The 25,547-nt window shown below is 50.7% G+C and overlaps 1 protein-coding gene across 2 annotated transcripts in view; it reads right to left on the minus strand.

The window, feature by feature from the left end:
- The window catches only part of KIAA1755 (KIAA1755 ortholog), a 50,842-nt gene that overhangs the window by 20,732 nt on the left and 4,563 nt on the right, over positions 1–25,547 (minus strand). The window contains exons 2-8 of one of the 2 annotated variants that reach the window (XM_003936374.4): positions 16,032–16,229; positions 11,945–13,292; positions 10,863–11,060; positions 6,403–6,526; positions 3,059–3,152; positions 2,074–2,160; positions 591–707 (exon numbers count right to left, since the gene is read on the minus strand). In XM_003936374.4, the coding sequence (XP_003936423.3) occupies positions 591–707; positions 2,074–2,160; positions 3,059–3,152; positions 6,403–6,526; positions 10,863–11,060; positions 11,945–13,292; positions 16,032–16,229 (2,166 nt within the window). Of the gene's footprint in view, positions 1–590; positions 708–2,073; positions 2,161–3,058; positions 3,153–6,402; positions 6,527–10,862; positions 11,061–11,944; positions 13,293–16,031; positions 19,337–25,547 lie in introns of those variants that run through there. The other variant, XM_074406513.1, reaches the window with a different exon arrangement.

Below are 25,547 nucleotides of genomic sequence, written 5' to 3' on the forward strand. Positions count from 1 at the left end.
CGATTCTCATCCCTCAGCCTCCTGAGTAGCTGGGACTGCAGGCATGTACCACCACGCCTGGCTAATTTTTTCTTTTTTGTATTTTTAGTAGATATGTGGTTTTACCATGTTGGCCAGGCTGGTCTCAAACTCTTGACCTCATGTGATCCACCCGCCTCTGTCTCCCAAAGTGCTGGGATTACAGATGTGAGCCACAGTACCCGGCCCTCTACATTTATTTTCAGTTAATATAGATATACCTCTCATGTGCCAGACGCTCTTCTAAGCCCTTTACCCATATTAACTAAATTAATCCTCATAAAAACCCCATAAGGAGGTACTATTATTACCCCCTATTTAACTGATAAGGAAAGGAAGGTGCAGAGAAGGTAAGTAACTTATCCACGATCACACAGCACAGCTGGGATTGCTACGCAGGCAGCCTGGCCTCAGAGCCTGAGCTCTGAATCCTCCTACTCTGTACCTCCATTGTAAACATTTGCTGAGTGACTATTTTTTAGCGTAGTAGGGTTGATGGATCCAGGGGACAGAAGACTGAAGAGAGGAAGAGAAGGAGAGGAGCCGCGGCTAGGGGCCGCGATGGCAAACACCTGGAAGAACTGCCCCCACTCGCCGTGGCAGTAGGGGAAAGGGCCTCCCAGGGCTTCGGGCAGCTGGCTGGGGTCCACGTGGTGGCTGAGGGCCTTCAGTGAGGTCAGCACCTCCACCTGTAGACCAAAGAATCAGGAGAACCAGGGACTCAGTGTGAGGACAGTCATTTTAGAAGGTCCCGCCCAGATCCCCGCCCCAGCACCAGTTCATCTCCCACAAGTAAGGTTGACTCCAGCTTTAAAAGCTGCTTTGTGGGCAACCAATCTTCTCTGGAAACTCTAACAAATCAAAATTCAGAACCAGACCCTGGTTAAGGAATGGCAAATAAACAGCACTCCTACTGCCCTCTCCTAGCCTGTGCCCAAGGCAGACATGATTAATCAATCACAGCACTTGTTCCCTCTGAGCTCAGCTCTTTCCCAGCACAACTCTCCGGGCAATCACATAAACTGATTGAAGTTGGCCCTTATGATGAAACTTCTTTGTAATCCTTGCGCAATTCCCTGATGAGCCACCAAGAGCTGCTTCCTTCTTGGGGCTGGTGAGAAAAGTCACTAAATCCCAAGAGTGTCCCCTAAGACATGGAAGAAGAACTAGGTGACTGCTTCTCCCAGGCAGGGAAATTTGAGGTTTACGCTGGGAATAGCTCCAGTTACTCAGGCTTGGGATTTGGTGGATTCTGTGGGTTTTTTTTTTTTTTTTTTTTTTTTTTGGACCCACCTGATACTCCTGCTACTCAAAGTATGGTCCTAGGACATGCTGGAAATTCAGAGTCCCAGGGCCCATTCAGAACTACTCAATCAAAATCTGCACAGTGACATACTTCCCCAAGAGATCAGTAAGCACACTGAAGTTGGAAACGCGCATCTCCAGCCTACAATGTGCCACTTCACTAACCCGGAGGAAGGAGACTTAAAATCACACCCTGAAGCGGGACGGAGGACTGACTGCCCATACTCATTACTGTGGTGTGTGGCACTAACTAAAGGGGGCAGCAGGTTCGTTCCTGCAAAGTCCCACTTCAGCTCCACATCTGTATTAATTAGGGTGAGAAATACAGGAAGAGCAGGTCTGACTGCAGTGTACAACAGGCACCGGGGTCAGGGGACTCCAGCTCTGCGGCTAGCGTGCTGTGTGGCCTTAGGCTGCAGTTTCCCCCTCTGAAAAGAAAGGGAGGAGGGATGGACCAGATGAAGCTTTTCAAATAGGATTCATGCCATGTGTAACTCTCGATCCTGTGGTGGCAGCCACCAGGAGTTGCTAGGACTGCCAGAGAGAGGTCATTCTGTGACTGATTTCACAATGCCTGCTACAGAGCAATACTGGGGAGTGGTGGCGCTCACCCCTCATATTTATTGTCCTACGCTAGATTATCTCAAGGCCTCTTCTATCTCATGAATTCTGCAGCTCTTCCTCTCCTTAACCCCAGCTCAGCTCAAGCCCAACTCCCCTCCTCAATCGCCCACCCTGCGTCCCCCTCACCTGGATGTCAAGTAATGTCTGCAGCTGGAGAGCCGCCTCCTTCTCCCCCAGGAAGAGAATAGCTCGGATGGAGGCTGGGACCTGAGCCTGTCAAAGAGAATCACCGCAGAGATGCTTCTCCCAAACCTTCAGGGAGCCTCTCACACTGATTTCCTCCTCCATCCCCTGTAAGATGCAGGAGATGGGCCATAAGGACAGGGTGGGGTCCCCCCATGGCTGGGAGCTTTGTGTGTTATGTTTGGATCAGGAATCGTTGGATGGATGTCATGAGAGCAAAAGGTTCAAGCTGTGTTGCAACGCTTTCTAGATGACCCGCCCCTCCAGGCCTCCATTTGTCCATCTACAAATCGAAGGAGGTCCGACCATAAGGTAAACAGATGCAGAACCTCCATTGACTCTGCTGCCCATAATGGCTGGAGAGGAATCTCTTCTCTCCTCCCTTCTCAGCTCGTGAGGTGTATGTGATCGAAACCTGAGTCCGTGTGTTGCATTCACCCCCAGGCCACAGGGTTGGGTGTGCAGGGATTCCTGAACCAACTGTAACTGAGACACAAAGACACTTTTGCTGACATCTCTGGGAAAATAATCTCTTACTCTTTCCTAATGGATTTAAAGGAGAGACCAGGCGAAGTCAAAGCTGCTGGGAGCCATTCTGCCACCAAGGGGCGTGGGGTGGCTATGTGAGAATGGCATTCTCCCAAGAGAATGGGACCAGAAATGGAGAGAGAGGAACCAGGTTCTAGTGACAATATCTGAGCTCCTGGATCAAGCCATACTTGAAGCTCGACTTGGCTCCTGGACCATCCAGTGACATGAACCAACGAGCTCCAAGCTTTTCAGGGCTGAGTTTTCTGTTGGCTGCGGTAAAAGTCCCTGCGTGAGAGTCCTGGTCCCAGCCCTAAGCACCCCTGGGCTCTGTGAATGTCAGGAGGCCCCTGGTGGCTCCCAGGACTTACTAGGCTAAGGCTCTCCACCTCCCACTCACCTTGGTGGCCTGCAGGGCACTGACCAGAGCAGGCTGTGGGGGCTGTTTCCTGGCATCAATCAGGACCACCAGCCCCTTGGCTTTATCTTCAGTCCTGTGGGTGGTAAACAGAATTGGCAGTCTTGCTGGATGGCCTAGTGGAAGGTGAGAGAATCTGGCTGCTAGAAGCCTTGATTTATCGGTAAACTCTTCATTCCACAAGACCAACTTCCAGTGCCCCTTCCAGGAAGCCCTCCATGGTTCTTCTCTAGGCAAAGCCCTTTGCCTTCTCTTTGGTGCTCCTGCAATACCTCAGGCAGCCCTGGTTTATAGCCCTGCTAGTCCTAATTCTAGCAACTAACCCAGGTACAATGGGCGAGTCACTTGGGACTCATGCACTCTTTCTGTGTAGGCAGAATCCTTATTTTGTTCATGAATCGAACTCCCTTCAAAAAGCCAGGTTCCCCCAGGGCCTGGCTTCTGATTGGTTGAGGCAACAGCAGGGTCCCAATTCCTCTGGCCAGTGATTGGTTTAGATGGGGGAGGGTCATGTGACATTTCTGGCCAATGAGATGTGAGGGGAAGTTTTCTGGGGAAAGGGGCTTCTGGGAAAGACATTCTCTCCTTTAGAAAGTCCTTACAAAGAGTTAGGAGGCAGAGACATAGAATGATACATTTCCTTAACAGACGAAACATTTTGATGGGCATATCTGTTGATTGCAGCCGAAACACCCTTACAGGTTCGGTCACATCGCAATGAGCTTACAGTGGGCCACTTTTCAGTGACTATCTTAGGACTTTCCAAACTCGCCCAATTGTCAAGACTTGTTAAAATACAGATTCCTCACCCCACTGCTCCCCCATCCCCACCCCTGTAGCCATCTGGAAAGTGGGTACAGGGTAGGCCAGGGAATCTGTGTGGTTCCAAGCACCCTCGGCCAGTCTGATGATCAGGCAGGATTGAAAAATAGCCCCCAACTGCCTTCAAGCCTTATAACGCAGCCAGTGCACAGATAACACCCGAGGTGGCCCAGTGGGAGGATGGAGCTGTGGGGCTGCCGTCAGTACCTGTGGGCTGGGCAAGCTGTTTCATCTCCCTGAGTCAATTTAATCACGATAGTACCAGCCTTATGGACTGTGGTGAGGACTGATGAATTCATTCGTGTAAAGCACTCAGTGGCTGCACAGAGTAAGTGGGATGTGAATATTAGCTATGATTGTCCTAGAAGGGGAAACGGAGGCACAGAAAGGCCCAGGGGCAGACAGTGAGAGGAGACTCTGGGAGGTGATTTTAACGCTCTGACTTTACATCCTCACCTCCCTTTGGCGCTGCCCATGCTGGACAGTGATTTGTTTCCAGACCTGTCTCTGCCACCAACCTGGAGGCCCTTATAAGTCAGGGCCCTATGTGAGGAGCCTCTGTCCCTAACACCATGTGGCATGAAGCCCGGCCCAGAGCAGGGGCCCAGCCGATGTTCATTCAGAGCACCAGTGGAGAAAAACAGCCCAGCACACAAGCACCTAGTACGCACTGCACGCCACAGGTGACACCCCCAGGCCCCCGCATCCCTGCCACTTGTGCCCAGGTTGGTCCTTAGAGCCCTCTTGGTGGTGCCCTTTATTCAGGAGAGCTTTAGGGCGGGGACATTTATTTCCCCATGGTTGCATAGCAGGTCGGTAGGATCCCAGAGCTCTGGTTACCATACTAGTCACTTTTTTTGTTTGAGACAGAGTCTTGCTCTGTCACCCAGACTGGAGTGTAGTGACGTGATCTCAGCTCACTGCAACCTCCACCTCCTAGGTTCAAGCAGTTCTCCTGCCTCAGCCTCCTGATGAGCTGGGATCACAGACACGCACCACCACGCCCGACTAATTTTTGTATTTTTAGTAGAGACGGGGTTTCACCATCTTGGCCAGGCTGGTCTTGAACCCTGCCCTTGTGATCCACCTGCTTTGGCCTCCCAAAGTGCCGGGATTACCGGCGTGAGCCACTGTGCCCGGCCACTAGTCACTCTATAGCACAGAAAAGGGGGTCCCATCTCCCACTCAGTCCAGAAAAGTCATTCCACCTTGGACAAGAAAAAAAACGTCACTGGCCAGCAGGTGGCAGTGATGGCTCCAGTGGGATGGGATGCATGAAGAAGGTTCCAGAGGGTTCCATCACCTTCCATCACTTACCCTCAGCAGCAGACTTTTATGTTGAGTTGGGGATTATTAGTTAGTCCTAAGCAGCATCCACTCTAAGACTGCCCTGGCTGGAGGCTGAGTCCCAGAGGAAAAGAGGGTGCTTCTTCCCCAGCCAATCCATTACGTCTGAATGGTGGTGGGGGTAGGTGTGTTAGGAGGCGCATGAGAAATCAGCCTGAGTCCACTCATCATTCACTCATTTACTCACTTACCCACTCATTCTTTCACTGTCTCATGTATTCATTTACTTATTCACCCTTTCCTTTGTTGATTCAAATATTTATAATTCAGTTGACAGCTCAATTATCACTTCCTCAGGGAAGCTTTCCCTGATTTCCCAATTGAAATTAACATCCCCTATTATTCTCACTCTACGACAGTGGTTCTCAAAAGTGTGGTCCCAGGCCCAGCACTGTTATCCTGGTGATAACAGTATCACCAGGAAATTTGTTAGAAATGCAGATTTTCAGGCCCCTCCCACCCCTCAACTACTGAATCAGAAAATCTGGGGGATGGGCCCCTGCAATCTGTTTTAACAGTCCACTGGGTGATTTTAACGCACCCTCAAATTTGAAAACCTGCTGGGCGTGGTGGCTTATGCCTGTAATCCCAGCACTTTGGGAGGTCGAAGTGGCCAGATCACCTGAGGTCAGGAGTTCAAGACCAGCCTGACCAACATGGAGAAACTCCGTCTCTACTAAAACTACAAAATTAGCTAGGCATGGTGGGGCATGCCTATAATCCCAGTTATTTGGGAGGCTGAGGCAGAAGAATCACTTGAACTCAGGAGGCAAAGGTTGCAGTGAGCTGAGATTGTGCTATTGCAGTCCAGCCTGCGCAGCAAGAGTGAAACTCTGTCTCAAAAAAAAAAAAAAAAAATTGAAAACCACTGATCTACAGACATCCCTTTTCTCTTCTCACACTGACACTCCTGAAAGTTTCATGGCCATGGCTTGTTTCTTGCACCCTGTCCACCTCTCCCACCAGCCTAGCAACCGCCGATGGCAGGGACTGAGCCTGTCTTGCTTTCCCCAGCGTCTGTCTGGGGACAGGCTCTGTGAACAGAGACTGGATGGAAGGACATGGTGCCTCTCCACTCCACTCAGTGCCTAATCCAGGGCTCTGGGCCCAGAGGGCTGAGGTGGGGATGGAGCAGTCGGGGTGGCCCAGACCCTTACCTGGGGATGGCGCACAGGTAGGAGAGTAGCTTGGTGACCTCTGAAGCTGTGCACCATGGCGCCTCCCAGGCTCCCTCTGCAGTTGACACCAGAAGCAGGGGCCGCCCGGCCCTGTCCCGGCCACCTGCAGAAGAGAGGGCACATGTTAGCGGTGAGAACTTTGGTGGGCCCTCTAGGGAACTTCTCCTGTGGCCTTCAGACCTTTGCCCATAATGGTTCCTTTGCCCGGAACGCCCTTTCTCCTTTTCCTTCTGTGAACTCTGAACTTCTACTCATCCTTCGAGACCCAGCTTCCTGAGAAAAGTCTTCCCGGAATGTCTTCTGTGCAGAGTACTGTCTCCGTATAGGGTACCTGAGCAGGGAAAGCTCCTGATACGAGCTCTGGGGTCACATAGAAAGGGGTCTGGTCTCCACTCTGCACTGACTCACTGTGTGTCTGTGGGCAAGCGGGTGCAGCTCTGAGCTTAACAGATGAGGATCTGCTAAGCGGGGGATAATACGCTGAGCTTATGAGGTTATTTCCAGGATGGAATCAGACCGCCCGAGCAGCACTTCACACACAGCAAGAGCTCAGGTCGGTGGGATCCCAGACTGAGCTGCTCGGTCACTGGTTGTCACACTGATCACTGTCTCTGTTCTCGTCTCTAGTCCACGGGGTGGTGAGTGTCCCGTGGCCACCAGCTCACTATTTCTTCTTTCAGACTTTCAACGCTGCCTTCCCGACAGGCTATTTCCTGTTTCGGGAATCTGGGCCTGTGCCTCACTCTCCCCGCTGGGGTCACGAGGCTGAGGCACCAGGAGCCAGCACAGCCCATCCTCACGGGGGTGGGGAAGGGCAGGGGAAGGACAGCAGCAGGGGAAGAGGCCCAGGCCTCGGGAAACCATGCCTGTCCCGCAGCCTGGACTCAGAGCCCTGCGCTTCAGTCACCTCACTCCGGGCTGCCCTGCAATGACCACCAGCTGCTCCACGTGGGCACCACCCTCTGCAGTGTGCAAAACCCTTCACAGCTTACGAGGCCTTGGACAAACCTGACCACCTTCGTTAGTGCTGCCTCACGGGGGTCCAACCACCTGGAACATTCTTTCACATATGTCTTAGAATCTGACATAATATTTAAAATTAAAAATATATATATTTGTGGGTATATAAATATATATATGTATATATCAATGTTATATCCTGTTAATATTATGGATTTGATCGGTTTCCCAATCCAATTGACAAATTTCAAAAGACATTTTGTTGGGGATGAGAGGGGAGACTTGAATAGGAACTGGAAATTGATTAGTGTGAGGTCATTCTTTTTAATTTTGTTAGGGGGCCAGGGGCAGTGGCTCATGCCTGTAATCCCAGCACTTTGGGAGAACAAGGCAGGAGGATGGCTTGAGCTCAGGAGTTCGAGACCAGCCTGGGCAACATAGCAAGACCTTGTCTTTACCAAAAACAAAAAAATAATTAGCCAGGAGTGGTGATGTGTGCCTGTAGTCCCAGCTGCTCAGGAGGCTGAGGTGAGATAATTGCTTGAGCTGGGGAGGTTCAGGCTGCAAGAGCCATAATTGTGCCACTGCACTCTAGCCTCGGCGACAGAGTGAGACCCTGTCTCAAAAAAAAAAAAAAAAAAAATTATTTTTTAATCAAGTATACTAATAGTATTGCGATTATTCGGGAACACATGAAGTGTTTAGGGTATAGAATATGAAGATTTGTAGTATTTTTATAAATACTTCAGAAAAAATAGATGAAGCATGACAAAATGTTAAGATTTATTAAATCTGGGCAATGGGTACATGGGTATTCATGATACTATTCTGTCTACTTTCTATAGGTTGAAATTTTTCATAATATTAAAGTCAAGAAGAGGCCAGGTGTGGTGGCTCATGCCTGTAATCTCAGCAGTTTGGGAGGCTGAGGCCAGTGGATCACCTGAGGTCGGGAGTTCAAGACCAGCCTGGCCAAGATGGTGAAACCTCGTCTCTACTAAAAATACAAAAATTAGCTGGGCCTGGTGGCGCATGCCTGTAATCCCAGCTGTGGTTTGATTACAGCAAGGGGCAGTTGTCCACCTGATTTGTCTTTAGTTGGGCCAAGGGGACCCCTTTGCCCCAGACATTATCCCTCACCTAATGGCTGGAGCTGAAATACCATCATCAGCATCTCAGAATCTTGGCTTAAAGCTGTGCTGTTCACAGATATCATGAGCCTCAGGTGAAAATAAGGGTGGGAAGTTGGGTGGTGGGTAAGTCAGGGTTACCCAAAGTTGCTGAAAAATGTGTTGTGCCTGCCAGCAGCATGAGTCACTCCAAGTGTGGGGAGGGAGGAATGGTAAACAATGGAATTTGCAAGCAACTAAAAGCATTTTTCATATTGAAACAAATGTGAATGTATTCTAGTTATGGATATTTAAAATGTATAGAAATTTTAAAGACAAAAATGATTTCAAAGATCTCTACAGAGCAACTGAGCGCTCAGGGTGAGATCTCAATCCCAGGAGCTCTGTTCATTCTCTTCCGCATTAGAGATTTTCCAGTGAAAAGACAGAGAAGCTTTCTCCTAAGGCTTCGTGTCTGTGGCCCTTAATGCTCAGAAACTTGACGTTACCTTACATGGCAAAAAGGGCATTGCAGATGTGATGAAGGGCAGGACCTTGAGGTGGCGAGATTAGCCTGCATCATTCGATCTAATCATAGGAATCCTTAAAAGCAGAGAACTTTTCCTGGCTTTGGTAGGAGCAAGGTGCCAAGATAAATGGAGGGTGAGGGAGATGCAACATTGCTAGCTTTGAGGCTGGAGGAAGGGGCCACAAGCCAAGGAAAGCAATGGTCTCTTGAAGCTGGAAAAGGCAAATAATTCAGCCCTGCAGACACCTGAATTCAGCCCAGCGAGATCCATGTCAGGCTTTTAAGGTACAGAGCTATCAGAGAATACATTTGTGTTGTTTCATGTCACTAAGTTTGCAATAACTTGTTATGGCCACAATGGGAAACAAATACAGTGCCTATTAAACAAACCCCATCCCTAGCATGGGAGCAGACATTCACACCTGCGTGTTGATCAGTTTCTTTCCGGAAAACAGGGCACACAGGGAAGTGATGAGAGAGTTAGAACTAAAACGAAGGCCTCCTTCCTCCCACAACAGAGCCTTCCAAGGACAAAATCTAAGCCCTTGGCACATGGCGGCCTTAAGAGGATCGTGAGATCCTTTGTGTACAATTAATGTGGGGACAAAGAGCAGGAGCTTCAGCAAAGATGACCAGGAAAAGTACAGATAAGGTCCCCCAGGAGCTGCAAAAAGGGCAGTGCCCAAGGACCTGCAGAGAGGTAGAAGTCTGTGAAATAAAATGTTATTTCAGGACAGTCCGTCTCCCGAAAGCACTGTGGTTCTCTTGCCTCCAGATCTTTGCATATGCTGTTCCCTCCGTCTGGAACACTGTTCCCAGCCCTTTGCCTGGATAATTCCTATTCATACCATAGGACTGAACTTTCCGTTACTTCCTCCAGGAAGTCTTCCTTGACCTCTCCTACCACAAGCCTGGGCCAGAGGACTCATCTGTGCTCCCACAGACCCCTGTTCTTCCCCACGGACACATTTTGTTTACACTGGATTGCAATAATCTGTTGACTTTTCCCTACCATTAGAATATAGGTTTCCTGAGAGCAGAAAACACATCAGACTCATTCCCTTATGAATCCCCAGCGCTAAGCCCAGGACCCAGTAAATATCTGTTACTACAATGAGGAAATATTAAACAGGAGTGTTAAGACCTTCTGTACTGGATGCTGCTAGTACCCCAAACCCAGATCCCCCAACAGGCAGAGAACCCATCCCAGAGTCTGGAAGCATCAGCTGTCAATGGCTCACAGATGCCCCCGCTCTGAAGAAGCGCCCTGGGCTGAACTGGACCACTGGCTCCCCCTGCCCCACCCATTCCAGGGTCAGCTCGCAGTTCCTGCAGTTCATTAATGATGGACAGACCCGGGATCAGCCCACAGTCGGTGACCGACAGACAAGGCTTACAAAAGACCAGTTCCCTGTGCCTTAAGCTGGAGCCAACTCTATGGGGTGGGTCATGCCCCAGCGCTCTCCCGCGGGTCAGCCTGCAGGCTTGCTTGGCTGCTTCCCTACCCTGACCCTCTCTCCTTCTCCTTAGAGCCCCCTCCAATAAGTCACTTTTCCAAAAACCTCTGTCTCAGGCTCTGCTTCTGGGGACCCCAATATCCACTTTGGGCACCTCAGCGATGGATGGACAGACAGATAGATGGGTGGATGGATACCAACAAATTGCTTTCATCTATTCCAGCTGTCCCATGGGAAAGATGAGGATACTGAGGCCCAGGGAGGCTTGGCTAGAACCTGGGTCTCCAGAGCTTTCCCTGCCTCCCTCCACCCACCAGCACCTGAGGATGCTCTGGGGCCCCAGCTCCCTCCCCCCTCCCACCTTCTACTTTAATCCCCTGGAACCTGGCAGGCATGCTATCCTGGAGCGGAAAACTTTGACACCCAGAGCCCCAATCCTGGGCTCAGGCCCTGGGGACTCCTCGTCCAGGGTGGGGCCTCTTTCTGGGGAGCCTGCAGGAGCTTCTGGAAAGGCAGCCTTTTCCTCCGTCAGTGGGCAGGAGGCAGTGGCCGGGCCAGATGTTCTGGTCTGAGTTGTTCCAGCTGGGAAAAAGCAACAACAAGGAAAAGGATGTCAAGCAGAAGGACCGGCTTTCTAAGGGGAAATGTCTCTTCTCCTTCGGCTTGCAGACGCTTACAACCAGTGATCTCTCCATGGGCCAGGCATTGCACCCAGCACCCCCACTTCTAGTGTTACTCCTGCCCACCTCGCTTTTTTTTCTTTAGAGACGGGGTCTCACTCTGTTGCCCAGGCTGGAATGCAGTGGCATGAACAGAGCTCACTGCAGCTTTGAACTCCTGGACTCAAAAGATCCTCCCACCTCAGCCTCCCGAGTACTGGGACTACAGGCATGCGCCACCACACCCAGCTTTTTCTTTTTCTTTTCTCCCCTCTCCTCCCTTCCTTCCTTCCCCCTTCCTTCCTTCCTTCCTTCCTTCTTTTCCTTCTTTCTTGTCGTAGAGATTAAATGTTCCTATGTTGCCCAGGCTGGTCTCAAATTCCTGGCCCCAAGCCACTCAAATTCTCCCACCTCAGCCACCCAAAGTGCTGGGATTACAGAATAAGCCACCACACCTCACTTCTGGTGTCCCTTTGAACCCTCAAAATAACACTGCAAAATAGGTGATGTTCCCATTGCAGAGACGGGAAGACCCGGACTCAGGGACGTTCAGTACTTGGCCAACGTCACACAGCCAGCGTGTGGCAAAGGTGGGGTGTGAACTCAGGCAGTTGTAACACAGTCACAGTACCTTGCTCAATTCCAGACATATGAGACCTCAAGCCCGTGACCATGCCACACTTTATACTAAACCCCTGAAGCTGAGCCAGCCCAGGTGACCTCTGTCGCTCACAACCAGAACCACCTGGAATGCGATCTCAACCAGACAATAACCCCTTTGTATAACTGAGCATGTAGACATCTTACCTTTCCCCAAAGATTTGGCTCGGTTGAGTTTAGGGGAGTAGAGTGAACACAGAACTTTCCAGGGCCCATCATGCTGGAGTGAGGCTTTCTCTGGGGTCACAGAGGGTTGCTTTTGCCCTTTCAAGAAGGAGAATTTGAGCCCAGGCATGGGGGATTCAGGGGAGGAAGTGTTTCTGCTAGGACAGGGCATGGGCTGCGGAAGTCTCCCATTTCTCTGTTTGGTCTTCACCTCCATCTTTGTCTCAGAGGCTGGAGCTGCAGGAGAAGCTGGGGACAAGCCGGGAGAGGAAGCTTGTCTTGGTACGGGCCTGAGCTGCACCATGCTGTCTGCATTTCCTGGAGGTCCCTGCATCTTGGAGGCATCTGGCTCTTGTGAGACACCTGCCCCAAGGCCAGAGGCAAAGTCCAGGGGGTCCTCAAGGACATTCATGTAGGACCCTTGCGGCAGCCCTTCTGAGTCGTGGGTGGGTACTTTATGATTGATCTTTCTCTTCAAGCCCAAAATGCAGGGCTCCCCCTCTGAGTTTTCTGGCTTTGCGCAAGCCCGTTTTCCCAAGGAAGGTCCTTCATTGGCCTCTGAGACAGGCAGTATCTTTTGAGATAAAGAAGTTTCCTTAGTTGCAGACACCTCCTCTAGTGCCTCAGAAGCACACCCACTAAATGTGCCCACCTCCCGACTGGGAGACTCTCCTCTGCTGCCTTGGGAAAAGCCTAGGAGAGCCATGTAGTCTCCCTCTACGTTCTGGGTGACCACCTCATCCATCCTGAAGGCCACCTCCCCAGGCCTGGCTTGCTCCACCTTGATGAGTCCTGGATACTTGCTCCCATATATCCTGCCCTTACCCTTGGCCAAACTCTGGGCAAGAAGCACCTGGTTGTCGGGGGAGCTGGCCTGGTGCAACTCATGAGGGCTGCTCACATCCAGTGCCTCTAACGGAAGGGGCCCCCAGGTTGGGCAGAGGGTATTCACCGCTTGGGGTCTGTCATCCACAAACTCTGGGCTGCTTATCTTGGTCCAAGGCACAGGTGCAATCCCATTTTCTGATGCTACCAAGCAGTTGTGTAGAGGATTTCCCTCAAAGTCGCTGTTGATGGCCTCCAGCCATTCTTGGGTGAAAAGTATAGGGTAGGCTGGCTCAGGAACAGGCTTCTTGTCCACTGTGCGGAGGTCCAGGGAGAGGCATTTGATCATGATGCAGACGGACTGCTCCTCCTGGGGCTCCACTTGGAGGTAGAAGTCACCCTGGCGCAATAAGAGAGGGTTGAGGGGTGCCAAGTGGACCACCACTTCATCCCTCAGACAGAGCGGCCAGCCCTCGTGTAAGAAGAGGCAGTGTGAGTAGGGGGCCTGTGGAGAGAAGACGATGGCATCAGAGACCCTGGCCCTGAAAGGCTCCACCCTTGGGTCTGCCCCTTTCCCTCTCCCATGTGGAACCTGGAACAGATCAGGGACTAGGATGAGGCAGCATTTAAGAGGCATTCACTGTCAAGGCTGTGCAAAGGTTGCCTCTCCTGCCCCACCCTAATCCTGGCCCTGACCTTGGAAATATTTGCTAGCCTACTGACCCAAGTGAGAAAGCTCAGAGCACATGCGCTAGTTAGCAGCTGGCTTTCCCAAGTGGTCCCTCGCTTGGCTCATGCTCCCTTCCTCTCCGCAGGTATCCAGAACATTTCCTAACCCAGCTCAAGCTTGAGCCCACCATTTTAAAGCCAGGGAGACATGGTTTAGACAAAGGTCGACGTCGCTAATTTGTGCAAATTGCTTAACTTCTTTGAAACCCAATTTCCCTACCTGCAAATAGATAATAATACATGTCAGTATTACTGGGTTGGTATGAGGATTAAGTGAGATTATACAGGTGGGCCTTGATTTATGATGGGGTTACAGACTGGTAAATCCATCATAAGTTGAAGATATCATAGGTCAAAAATGCATTTAATGTACCTAATCTACAGAACATCACAGCTTATTTAGACTAGCCTATCCTAAATGTGCACAGAACGCTTACATAAGCCTACAGTTAGCCAAAATCATCTAACACAATGCCTATTGTATAACAAAGTGTTGAGTATCTTATGTAATTCAGATAGTGTACTGAGGGTGAAGTAGAAACAGTATTGAATGAGAAGTCAGGGAATCTGATTCTGCCACTAACTTACTAGATGACTATCTACTTTTTCCTGACCCAAAGGTTATTCTGGGCCTGAATGTTTATTATTTATTTATTATTTGTTTGTGTATGGATTTCTCATTAATGGAGAACAACATGAAGCTTTATTTGTTATTTATTTATTTCCCATTAATGGATAACAATATGAAGGTGAGGCAAAACTTAAAAAATTTTTTTCCGCCAGGCGCGGTGGCTCAAGCCTGTAATCCCAGCACTTTGGGAGGCTGAGGCGGGTGGATCACGAGGTCGAGAGATCGAGACCATCCTGGTCAACATGGTGAAACCCCGTCTCTACTAAAAATACAAAACATTAGCTGGGCATGGTGGCGCATGCCTGTAATCCCAGCTACTCGGGAGGCTAAGGCAGGAGAATTGCTTGAACCCAGGAAGCAGAGGTTGCAGTGAGCCAAGATCACACCACTGCACTCCAGCCTGGGCAACAAGAGCAAAGCTCCATCTCCAAAAGGAAAAGAAAATTATTTCAGGGAGAAGAAATAAGGATGGGGGAGCATCTACATGAAACAGTGTCATGTGGAAGTGGCTGCAAATGTTTCCATGACAAGCCCCCTTCTCCAATACCAGTTCCCGCGTATTGAACTAATTCTATGAGCCGGGCTCTGTGCTAAGCATGTAAAATAGATTATCTCACTTTCCTTCTGGTTCCTAACCCTGGACTTTTAGCTGCCACATTCTATTTATTTCTACCACTGAAATGATGCACACCGTCCCTCCCTTCCTTGTTGCTTCTGATGAGCTGTGTCCCTGACAGGAAGTGAGCAACTCAGGACAGGCTGAAGGGACCTCAGGCTGATGACAACTCAGGACAGGCTGAAGGGACCTCAGGCTGATGACAACTCAGGACAGGCTGATGGAACCTCTTTGTGCTTCTTGAGGCCGGGGTACCAAGAGGGTGGGCGTTAATAACAACAGAGCAGGGAACTGTCGGGAAAGCCGAGAAGGGAATGGCAAGGTCCTGCAGTGGGCATTGGAGGGCGTGGTCTCCCCAGGCTTCTCTCATCCTTTTCTTAAAACAGCTCCACCCTCTGACCATAGAGGTAGACACGTGACTCAAGCTTGGCCAGTCTTGGCACCCCACTTCTCTTGCCACAGTGATTGGTCCAGGAGTGGACATATGAGCCAAGCCTGGCCAATCAGGACCCTTTCTTGAGATTTTTTTCTATGTTCAGTGGATGGGAAAGAGTTTATTTTCCTCTCCAGGGTAGAAGATAAATCCTAGAGCTTCCCTGGGCTCCAGGCTTGTGGGGACACTTAGCCTGAAAGAATGATGCCAACAAGCAGCAAGAAGCAGAGACTTGGGACAGAAAGGGTCTCCAAGGGGTTTGATCGGTGGATCAGCTGGGGCCTGAGGCCTGATCCACTGTTTCCTGATCTGAGTGAGGACTCTCATTTGCAGCCAATAAGTCTGCTTAAAACCATTTTCCCTCCACTCTGCCTTGGCAGAGGCCTCCCTGAGACCTGAGTTTGAAGGGGTCACTAGGGAAGAAAGCAAGAGTCCTGAAGCCTCAGGAGCTCCAGGGAAGCTCTGGGACCTTCTCTGCTCTTTCCACTGAAGCTTCCCCACTTCACCCAAGGTACCTGGCAGTGCCCACAATGTCAGGGGCAGGGCAGACTCCCCAGGGCCAGGGAGCCACCAAGAATGCCTTTATTCGGGCCTTCTTCTCTGCTGGTGACACTACAATGTAATGGACTCATAGATGTCACAGGGTAAAGCCCCCTCCATCTGGGGGGCTGACATCTCCCCTTGGGCAAGCAGTGGTACTTGGAAAACCACTACATACCCTCAGTCCTTCCCATGAAACAAGATACACGCCAGCCCACCTCCTTCCCTACCTGCCTCCAGCCCTGTGACTTTCTGGGACAACTTGTCCCCTGGCCCCGTTTCCCTCTCAACTTACACAGGCTGCTTCTCGCACTTGCTCACACAGGCGCTTGGCAGGAATCAGGAAATCCAAAAGGAAGCTCAGCCCATCCCCCTGGAAGTCAGAGTCCAGGAGACGAAACACCTGACCGAGGACCGTGGGAGCTGTGGCCTCAAAAGGAGGATAGAGGCCCGCCAGGGCATGCTGGATGGCTGTGTCCAGGGATGGAGGGTCCTGTAGGGGACAGGAGGAGGGAGTGGTCATCGCAATGATACCCCAAGGGCACAGGCCACTTCACGTGACCTTCCAGGCCCCCTATGCCTAAGGCCTCTGCTGACTCTTGGACCTCCTCTCCTCCCCCAGCCCCTTCACTCACCACCAGCAGCCACACTGGCCTTCTTTCCTGTTTCTCAAACACACTAGCCACAATCTCACCTCAGGGTCTTTGCACTGGCTGTTCCCTCTGCCTAGAATGCTCTTCCTCAAGACAGACACATTCCTGTACGTCTTGCAGGTCTTTGCTCAAATGACATCTGCCGATCCAAGGAGACGTGGAAGAATTGGGGCGGGGGGTGCCTTCAGGTCAGGGGCAAAGAGAAAGAGGATGTCGACGTTGTCTCAATCTGGCCGCGGTGGGGGCCTGTGGACCTGCAGCTTGAAGCTGAGCCACGAGGGAAGCCCAGCCCAGATCAGACAGCCCCAGTCCACGTGCAGATGGGAGAGTGAGAATAAGTGATTGCTGTTTTGCCACTGAGCTTTGGGGTCATTTGCCACACAGCAATAACTGCTACAAGTCCACGGCTGCAGACCGTGGAGCCGGCTGCCTCCCATGTACCACCTAGATGTGGTACAACCACCACATGTCAGACCCAACCTGGCAACTTCCCAAACCTGCTCCTCCCTAGTCCTGCTTCAGCGATGACCCCAGCACCAGTCAGGCTCCCAGGCCAGAGCTCTGCTCACAGCACTGCTTCTCCTCCTGCCTCCGGACCCACAAACAGCCCTCGGCGTGTCCCCAACTCCACCTCCTCTCCACCAACAGCTCACCAGCCATGTGCTCCGCTCCGTCCCCTGCTCCCGCCCTGATCCGGGCTTCACTGCCTCTTCCAGGGAGGAGTCCGGAAGGCAGTTCGGCCCATCCCCCTGGAAGTCAGAGTCCAGGAGACGAAACACTGGGGCCGGGATCCAGGATCTCCTGACTTCCTTGGCTGCCAAATTCTGGTCTTCCTCACCACAGCCATTTTCCACCAGGACCCCAGAGTGACCTTTCTCAAATGCAAACCTGACCTCAGCAGTCTCTGCTCCAAACCCTTGAAAGGCTCCCACTGTCTTTAGGAAGCACCAGCCTCCAGGCATCCAGCTCCCCTAAATTCGGGCAGCTGCCCTCTGCGCCCGCCTCCCCCCAGCCTCACCGGCCCTCTCCGTGCTTCGGCCACAGTGGCACATGCCTTTGCCTGCCCACCTCCAGGCCTCCACACATGTGGTGACTTCCTGCTGCAAAGCCCTTCACTCCCACCCGTCCTCAGCTGGCCAACTCCTCATTCAAGACTCAAGACAGCCCTTACCTCCTCCAGGAGAGTTCTTGAGCACCCCTCACTGCCTCAGTGAGATCAGGTGCCCCTTTTCTGGGCAGTGCCCTCTACAGGCAGGTGGAATGGGTAGAATGACCTTCAATGATCATTCTGCCCATTACACCTAATCTCTGGAGCCTGTGAACAGGTTACCTTACAAGACAAGGGGAGTTAAGGCTACCGATGGAATTTAGTTTGCCAATCAGCTGACTTTAAAACAAGGAGACCATCCTGGATTAGACAAATGGGCCCAGTGTAATTGCCAGGTGGAAGAGGATGCAAAAGAGGGAAGAGTCAGAGGAAATGTGACTGAGCCAGGTGTGGTGGCTCACACCTGTAATCCCAGCACTTTGGGAAGCTGAGGTGGGAGGATTGCCTGAGGCTAGGAGTTCGAGACCAGCCTGGCCAACATAGTGAGCTCCCATGTCTTATTACATTAAAAAATAATAAATAGGCTGGGTGTTGTGGCTCATGCCTGTATCCCAGCACTTTGGGAGGCCAAGGTGGGTGGATCCCTTGAGGTCAGGAGTTTGAGGCCAGCCTGGCCAACATGGCAAAACCCCATCTTTGCCAAAAATACAAAAAGTAGCCGGGTGTGGTAGTTCCAGCTATGCGTGTCTGTAGTTCCAGCTACTCAGAAGGTTGAGGCATGAGAATTGCTTGAACGTGGGAGACGGAGATTTCAAAGAGCCGAGGTGGCGCCACTGCACTCCAGCTTGGCCGACAGAGCAATAATAAATAAAATAAAATAATAAATAAGCGGAAATATGATGACGGGAGCAGGATCGGAGAGATGTGATGTCGCTGGCTCGGAAGACGGAGGGGAAGCCAAGGAACGCAGGCGTCTCCGAGAAGCTGGAGAAGGCAAGCAAACGGATTCTCCCCTAGAGACTCCAGAGGAGAAACAGCCCTGCCAAGGCTTTGTTTTTGGCCCAGTGAGTTGCATGTCAGGCCTCTGATCTTCCATCACCTGCCACGTACTGCACTTGCGTAGAAAGCGCGTGAGTATTGGCTGCAGGGGCACCAGGAGGCGCGCACGTGAGCACTGGCCCCGTTTCCTCTCTGGGGCCTCAGTGTCTGCACAGGATTTGGCACAAACAGGTGCTTTGTAACTTTTATGGATGAAGGAACAACATGTCCCTCTCTGAACCACATTTTTTCTTTTCTTTTTTTTAGGATTGGCATGGGAGTCTCTCTCTGTCATCCAGGCTAAAGTGCAGTGGTGCTATCTCGGCTCACTGCAGCCTCGACTTCCTGGGCTCCAGCAATCCTTCCACCTCAGCCTCCCGGGCAGCTGTGAACCACAGGCACCCGCCACCATGCCTGGCTAATTTTTGTATTTTTGGTAGAGATGGCATTCCACCATTTTGCCGAGGCTGGTCTCGAACTCCTGAGCTCAAGCTATCTACCCACCTTGCCTTCCCAAAGGGCTTGGGATTCTAGACGTGAGCCACCGCGCCTGGCCAGAACCACAATTCTTCTGTCAAATAGACAAGTTGGACTAGGCCACAGGTTTCTACTCAGGTATGGTCTTAGGACCCATAGGTCGTAAGCCTCACGGATGACCCAGCATTCTGGTCGCCCCAGCCTGGTTGCAAGCTCCAGGTCCACCTGTTTCCCAGGGGCTTAAACGGAGATGAGAAGAAATAAGGACCCCATGCAAAGGGAGCTGACTTAGGAGGGAAGAATCATTTTAGTCAATGAGGCCCCTGAGGACAGAGAAATACAATAGAATCTCTGAGGAGGAGGAGGGTGACATTTCTCAATGTCAGCAAGATTCCAAGGCCAGGATGGCGGCCCCCTGCGCCCAGCACTGTGTAGCCCACACAGTGCTGGGCGCAGGGGACCGCCATCACTATTTGTAGAATGAACGAGTGAACGAATGAGTGTCCACAGCCCACTGTGAAGGAAACAGGGTCTGGGCACTGCTGTGGCAGTGAGCTCAGAGAGGATGTGGACCCACAGACATTTGGTGCCGAAATGACACGTACCCAGGAGGTTTTACACTCAGGTGGGGGAGGGGCCTTCAACTTGTCAGAACAGGGAAAGTCTCTTCTGGCCTGGTGTCCTCCTCCAGTCCCCCCAGCCCCCACCAATCCTGGTCAAACCCCGACATTCCCCACCCCATGCAATCCTGGGGGCAGCCCCCTCCCCTGCTCCGTGTCCTCCTCTCTCCCTCCCTCCTCTCCTGAGACATCGGCTCCAGCATCGCTGTCCAGCCTTGAGTAGAGATCTTCCCTCTCTGGGCCTCTTTCCTTGTGTAAAGAAAGCACATTGAAGCTGGGCTGAGCTTGTTTCGTTTTGGTTTTGGAGATTTTATCATTCATGATTACTTTTATGATTTGTAGCATCTCCTCATGCCATTTATACTATTAGCGCTTAGTATTTTTCTTCAAATCCACTCACTTTTCCAAAACTTACATAACTGTGTTTTTCAGTGAGACTCTATAGCACCGTAGTGGTTGTGTGAGGGCAGCCAGACTGCCCAGATTCAAACTCTGGTTATGTGTGCTGGCAAGTCAGACTTCACTCATTATGCCTCAGTTTCCTCATCTGTAAAAGGGAGACTGTAATTACACCCACCTTAAAGAGTTGATCAAGATTCGGTGAGATAACACACATGAATTTTCTGCCCAGGACTGGCATTTAGTAGTGTTCACTAAGTAAGAGCCATCACTACAATTTCTGTGGTCATATTATTATGTGGTTTTAAGGAGCAGAGAGTTTAATAGGCAAGAAAGAGGGAAGAAAGAAGGAAACAGCTCCCTTACAGAGACGGAGGGGCGATTCGAACAAAGAGAAAACCCCTGTGCTGCGGAAAAGTGGCTGCTTATATGAGGCGGCTGGAAGAGGTGGTGTCTGATTTGCCTAGGGCTCAGGGGATTGGATTGACCAGGCCTGTCATTCATGTAGCCCATGGAAAAAAACTGGTCCTCCCACCCTAGCCTTTTAATATGCAAATGTAGCAAGCCATGATGTTCTAAACACGTGGGGATATGTGTGGGCAGCCATGTTACCAGGCACATGTTGGGGTGGGGCAAGAAGAAGAGGGCGGGAATCACCACGTTTGGTTGGATCTGTGGTCAAATGATAATCGTTATTACGTCATCACTATAAATGAAAAAATCAGGGTAAACTGGCATAAATAGAATGCAACTCCAAAAACAAACCGATGATACATTGGACAGTTTTTATATTATTTCATTTATAAAAATATATTTGTATATATTATTTATTATATAAAGTCTATTTTATGTTTACTGTTTTATTTCGATGAAAGTAAACTACTTTTAGAAGTAAGAGTAAACAATGCAAATGAATAGTGCCATTAAGTTCTAGGGACATCTGGTCACCTCTTGGAGGCTAAGGGGCTCTTCTCCCTTTCTTTCTCTCAAATGCATCAGAGAGATGTTAAAGACGTCTTTTCACCAGAGGAAGGCTTTCTCCTTAGATCTGCAGCAGCTCGGAGAATTTGAAAGGGACTGACTGTCTCACCACATGGTTCCATGTCATTTAGTTCCAGTCTGCGACATACCTTGTGTCTAACTGGGCCCACATTCCTGGCCCCTGTACCATGCTCATGACCTTCCGGCCTGACCCGAGTAACCTCGTAGGTGCAGAGGGACAAAGAAAACTATCTGCTCCCAGCAGTTATACCTGGGCAGGGGAGCAGAGGTGTGTGTGTATTTCTATTTCTACGTCTTTGCAATGAGCCGGTTATTGTAATCTTTTTTTTTTTTTTTTTTTTTTGAGATGGAGTCTCACTTTGTTGCCCAGGCTGGAGTGCCGTGGTACAATCTTGGTTCACTGCAACCTCTGCCTCCCGGGTTCAAGCGATTCTCCTGCCTCAGCCACCCGAGAAGCTGGGATTACAGGTGTGCGCCATCATGCCTGGCTAATTTTTGTGGTTTTAGTAGAGACAGGGTTTCACCATGTTGGCCAAGCTGGTCTTGAACGCCTGACCTCAGGTGAAATGACCACCTCGGCCTCCCGAAGTGCTGGTATTACAGGCATGAGACACCGCACTGGGTCCCATTATAATCTTAAGTATCATTTTTGTCAGGTAAAACAAACAAATAAAAAGGGCACAGGTTGATGCCTTTTACACTTATATATGAGCCCCTGTAACCGCTCGCCCAGATTAAGAGACTTAACTCGTTGAGCTCCATAATCCAGAAAGAGCTTCATAATCCAGAAAGAGTATTAAATTCTAGGGACATCTGGTTGCCTCTTGGAGGCTAAGGGGCTCTTCTCCCTTAGAAAGAGGCCCCTTGCCAGATGTCTACGTCATAACTGCAGTCTGTATCCTAACCTAGGGAGTCAGGTAAACTCTCTTGCCCTGATGTGCCTCAGTTTCCCCTTCTCCATGGGATTCTGATTCCTAGCCTACCTCTCTCAGATGGTTGTTCTAGAGACACAGGAGCTAATGGACGGAGAGGGTCTTGCTTGGAAAGTCAAAGCCATCGCCACTGCTATCACTTACTCATCCTGTCAGCCCAAGCCAGGTCCCAACCTCTGTGTGAAGCATCCTTCATCCCCTGGCCCCTCCCTGTGTCCACTGCTGTCACTCCAATAATAACAACTGTCTCCAGATGGCTACCGTGCCCTGGTTCCCTTGCATTCTCTTACTTAGCGCACACAACGATGCCAGGAGCCAAGTGGGAAAAACCCATTTTGCGAGTCAAGAAACCGAGGCTGATCTTGCCTAAGACCACAGAGAAGAGAAAGACAGAGCCGGGATCCAACCCAGATTGGGGCCTGCCAAATCTGCCCAGAGCTGTCCCTGTCTCCTGCCGCCCCCTCTGCCTGGGGACCACCAGCTCTGGGGACTGACGATCCCCAGTTACCTGTCCCTCCCAGTTTCTAGTGGAACCTGAAGAAACTTTAGCTCTCACAGAGCAAGGCTCACAGACTGGGATGCCCTTGGCTTTCACAAATTGGCTTGGGTTGCCACGCACTGTTACCGTTTAAGTGGCAGCCAGTAAAAAGGAAGAACGTTCCAAGTTAACAGGGCTCCGAGCTCTTTGCCAGCACGTTACCCACCACAGGCCTGAACCCCAGGAGCTCATAAGCAGTCCAAGTATTGGGGGAAGCACACCGGGAAGGGGTGTCCCAGGCGACTGCAGGAAGGAACGCTAGCCATTCTCATTCTCGATCCACCCGGCAGCCCAGCCTGGGACCACAGGAACCCGAACACCAGACGTGGGCCGCTCAACGTGATTTCCGTGAAACTTAATAGACGTGTTTCCATTCCTTCCCAGTGAGCGCAACCCCCAGCCCGGCTGGTCCTTTAACTGTTCCCAAGCAGGAGCCAGCGGGTGTGAGGCTGAAAAGGAAGAAGACGAGCCACAGCCCCCTCTCCTGCAGCCCAAGGCCAGAGAAGGAGCCACCAAGGGGACAGGCAGAAGGAGGCCCGAGCTGTGGGCCCCCATACCATGCTCATGGCTTCCAGACTGACCTGGGGAAGCCTGTAGGTTTGGAGGGACTTAGGAAACTATCTGTTGGCACCGGTTATACCTGAGCAGGGGAGTAGGGGCGCGTGTATCCTTCTATTCAATGCCTTTGCAATGAGCTACTATTATAATAATCTTAAGTATCACTTTTATCAAGCAAAATAAAAATATATAAAGGGCACAGGATGATGCCTCTTTAGCCATGTATGAGTCCCTGTAACCACGTACCCAGATCAAGAGAAAAAAGATCTCCGCCACTCCGGAAAGGGGCCCCTTGCCAGCCAAGTCTCCCACCCCGACTATCGGAATTTTTTTTTAAAGAAAACAGTGTCATACAGAATGATCTATAGTGTGAGCAAAACCACGTAAGCCTAGAACAAAGTCCAAGCAGACATTAAGGAAAGTGTGAACTGCAGATACCCCTGAGGGCTGTGGAGGGGAGGGGCCTCGTGGGGCAGCCTTTTAATTTCCTTCAGAGTTTGCTGGATTTTCCAAACATTCTGTAACCAGCTTGCATGGCTTTTATAATCAGGAGGGGAAAAAACTAAGTGTGAGTGTGTGTGTTTTTAAGGCTGGTTCCCTTTGTAAATGATCTCACCAGATGTTAGCTGGAGCTTCTGAGATGTGGACTGAGCTTTTCTTAAAGGTCCAGATTTATCCATTTACTGCCACAGGGAAAGATTCTAGTAGCATTTAGCATATGCCACCTCCTTACCTGGGAAGAGAGGCCTGAGAAGAGCCAGAATGGACAGAGTCCTAGGGCTACCTTCAATCTCTGCCCTGTTCCTTGGAAAGAAAATGCCTTGGGAAGGTGAGATTCTGCCCCTGACTCGCTGGGTAACCCTGGCTTCAGTTTCCCCCTCTGTAAAAGGGAGGCACTGGGTTTATCTAGCTCTAAGGGCCCTTCCAGTAGGGACATTCTAGAATTCGAAGTATAATCAGGGGCCGGGTGCAGTGACTCATGCCTATAATCCCAGTGATTTGGGAGGCTGAGGCAGGAGGATCCTTTGAGGCCAGAAGTTGGAGACCACCAGCCTGGCCAACATAGTGACAGCCTGTCTCTATAAAAATAGAAAAACTTAGCCAGGCATGGTAGATAGTTCATGGTATTTCCAGTTACTTGAGGTGCTGAGACAGAAGGATCACTTGAGCCCAGGAGGTAGACACTACAGTAAACTAGGATGACATTGCTGCACTCCAGCCTGGGCAGAGCAAGTCCCCAGATCCAAAACAGAAAAAGTATAATCTAGTTCAGGAAGGTTTATTGCTGGGATGGGCTTTCTAAATGGGGTCAGTTAATCTTCGGTTGGTGAGAAGGTATAAAACGATCTGTCTCGGCTGGGTGCAGTGGCTCACTCATGTAATCCCAGCACTTTGGGAGGCTAAGGCAGGCGGATCACCTGAGGTCAGGAGTTTGAGACCAGCCTGGCCAACGTAGTAAAACCCTGTCTCTACTAAAAATACAAAAATTAGCCGGGTGTGGTGGTGGGCGCCTGTAATCACAACTATTCAGAACGCCGAAGCAGGAGATTCACTTGACACTGGAGGCAGAGGCTGCAGTGAACAGAGATCGGATCACTGCCCTCCCTCCTGGACAACAGAGTGAGATCTGTCTCAAAAACAAAACAAAACAAAAAAAACCTGTCTCATCCATCTTCCTGCCTCAGGCTTAGGGAGAGTCTAAACCAACAGCCACAGACATAAATAAATGCTTCCAGGGGCCTGACAGGTGACATGAAGACAGACGCTGGCTGAATGTGAGAAAGCACTCACTTCCACCCTTTGGAGACAGTCAGCCTCAGCACAAGAGAGGCAATAGGGAATGGAGGGGCTTGGGGCACACACCCCTTATCAGCATCAGCCAAGTGTTTCTTCGGCCCAGCACTGCTGGATCGACTGATTTTTCAGTAAAACCTCCCAATTTTGAAAAAGTTGGCCAAGCCAAACACATCTGTGAGCCAGATATGACCCAGCGGGTGTCAGGTTGTGACTTCCAGTCTCAACTATCTGGGACACTCCTCCTGAACTTCTCCAGGCCAGAGATTCTAGAACCAGCACTCTGTGGCTCTGGCTGCCAGGAAGTCCTTGCTCACTTCCAACTAAAACCTCTGCTTTAAGTCCTTTTTATTTTTGTGTGGGTGGAGGTATGAGTGAGAATTGGCTCCATTAAAAAAAAAAAAAAAAAAAAAAAAACTTTCAGAAACTGGAAAAACAGCCCTGATGCAGTGAACGGAGAAACGAGTGGGTGTCAGAAGACCCACATTCAAGACCAGCTCCGACCAGTGAACGGAGAAGCGAGTGGGTGTCAGAAGACCCACGTTCAAGACCAGCTCCGTCCGTATCATCCGCGTGAGCTCGACCCCTGCCCCTTGCGGAGCCTCGGTTTCGTATTTGTTCCTTTCCCTCCCTCTCCCCTTCTCCTCTGCCCTGGACTCACGATCTGCCACCCAAACCACATGACAATCACACGTGTAACCAGAGCTGCTTCCTACTGTCTTGTACATTAGCCCCGTGCTAAGCATTTTCCA

This window comes from Saimiri boliviensis, chromosome 9, assembly GCF_048565385.1.
Source record: "Saimiri boliviensis isolate mSaiBol1 chromosome 9, mSaiBol1.pri, whole genome shotgun sequence".
In the NCBI taxonomy this organism is placed as follows: Eukaryota; Metazoa; Chordata; class Mammalia; order Primates; family Cebidae; genus Saimiri; species Saimiri boliviensis.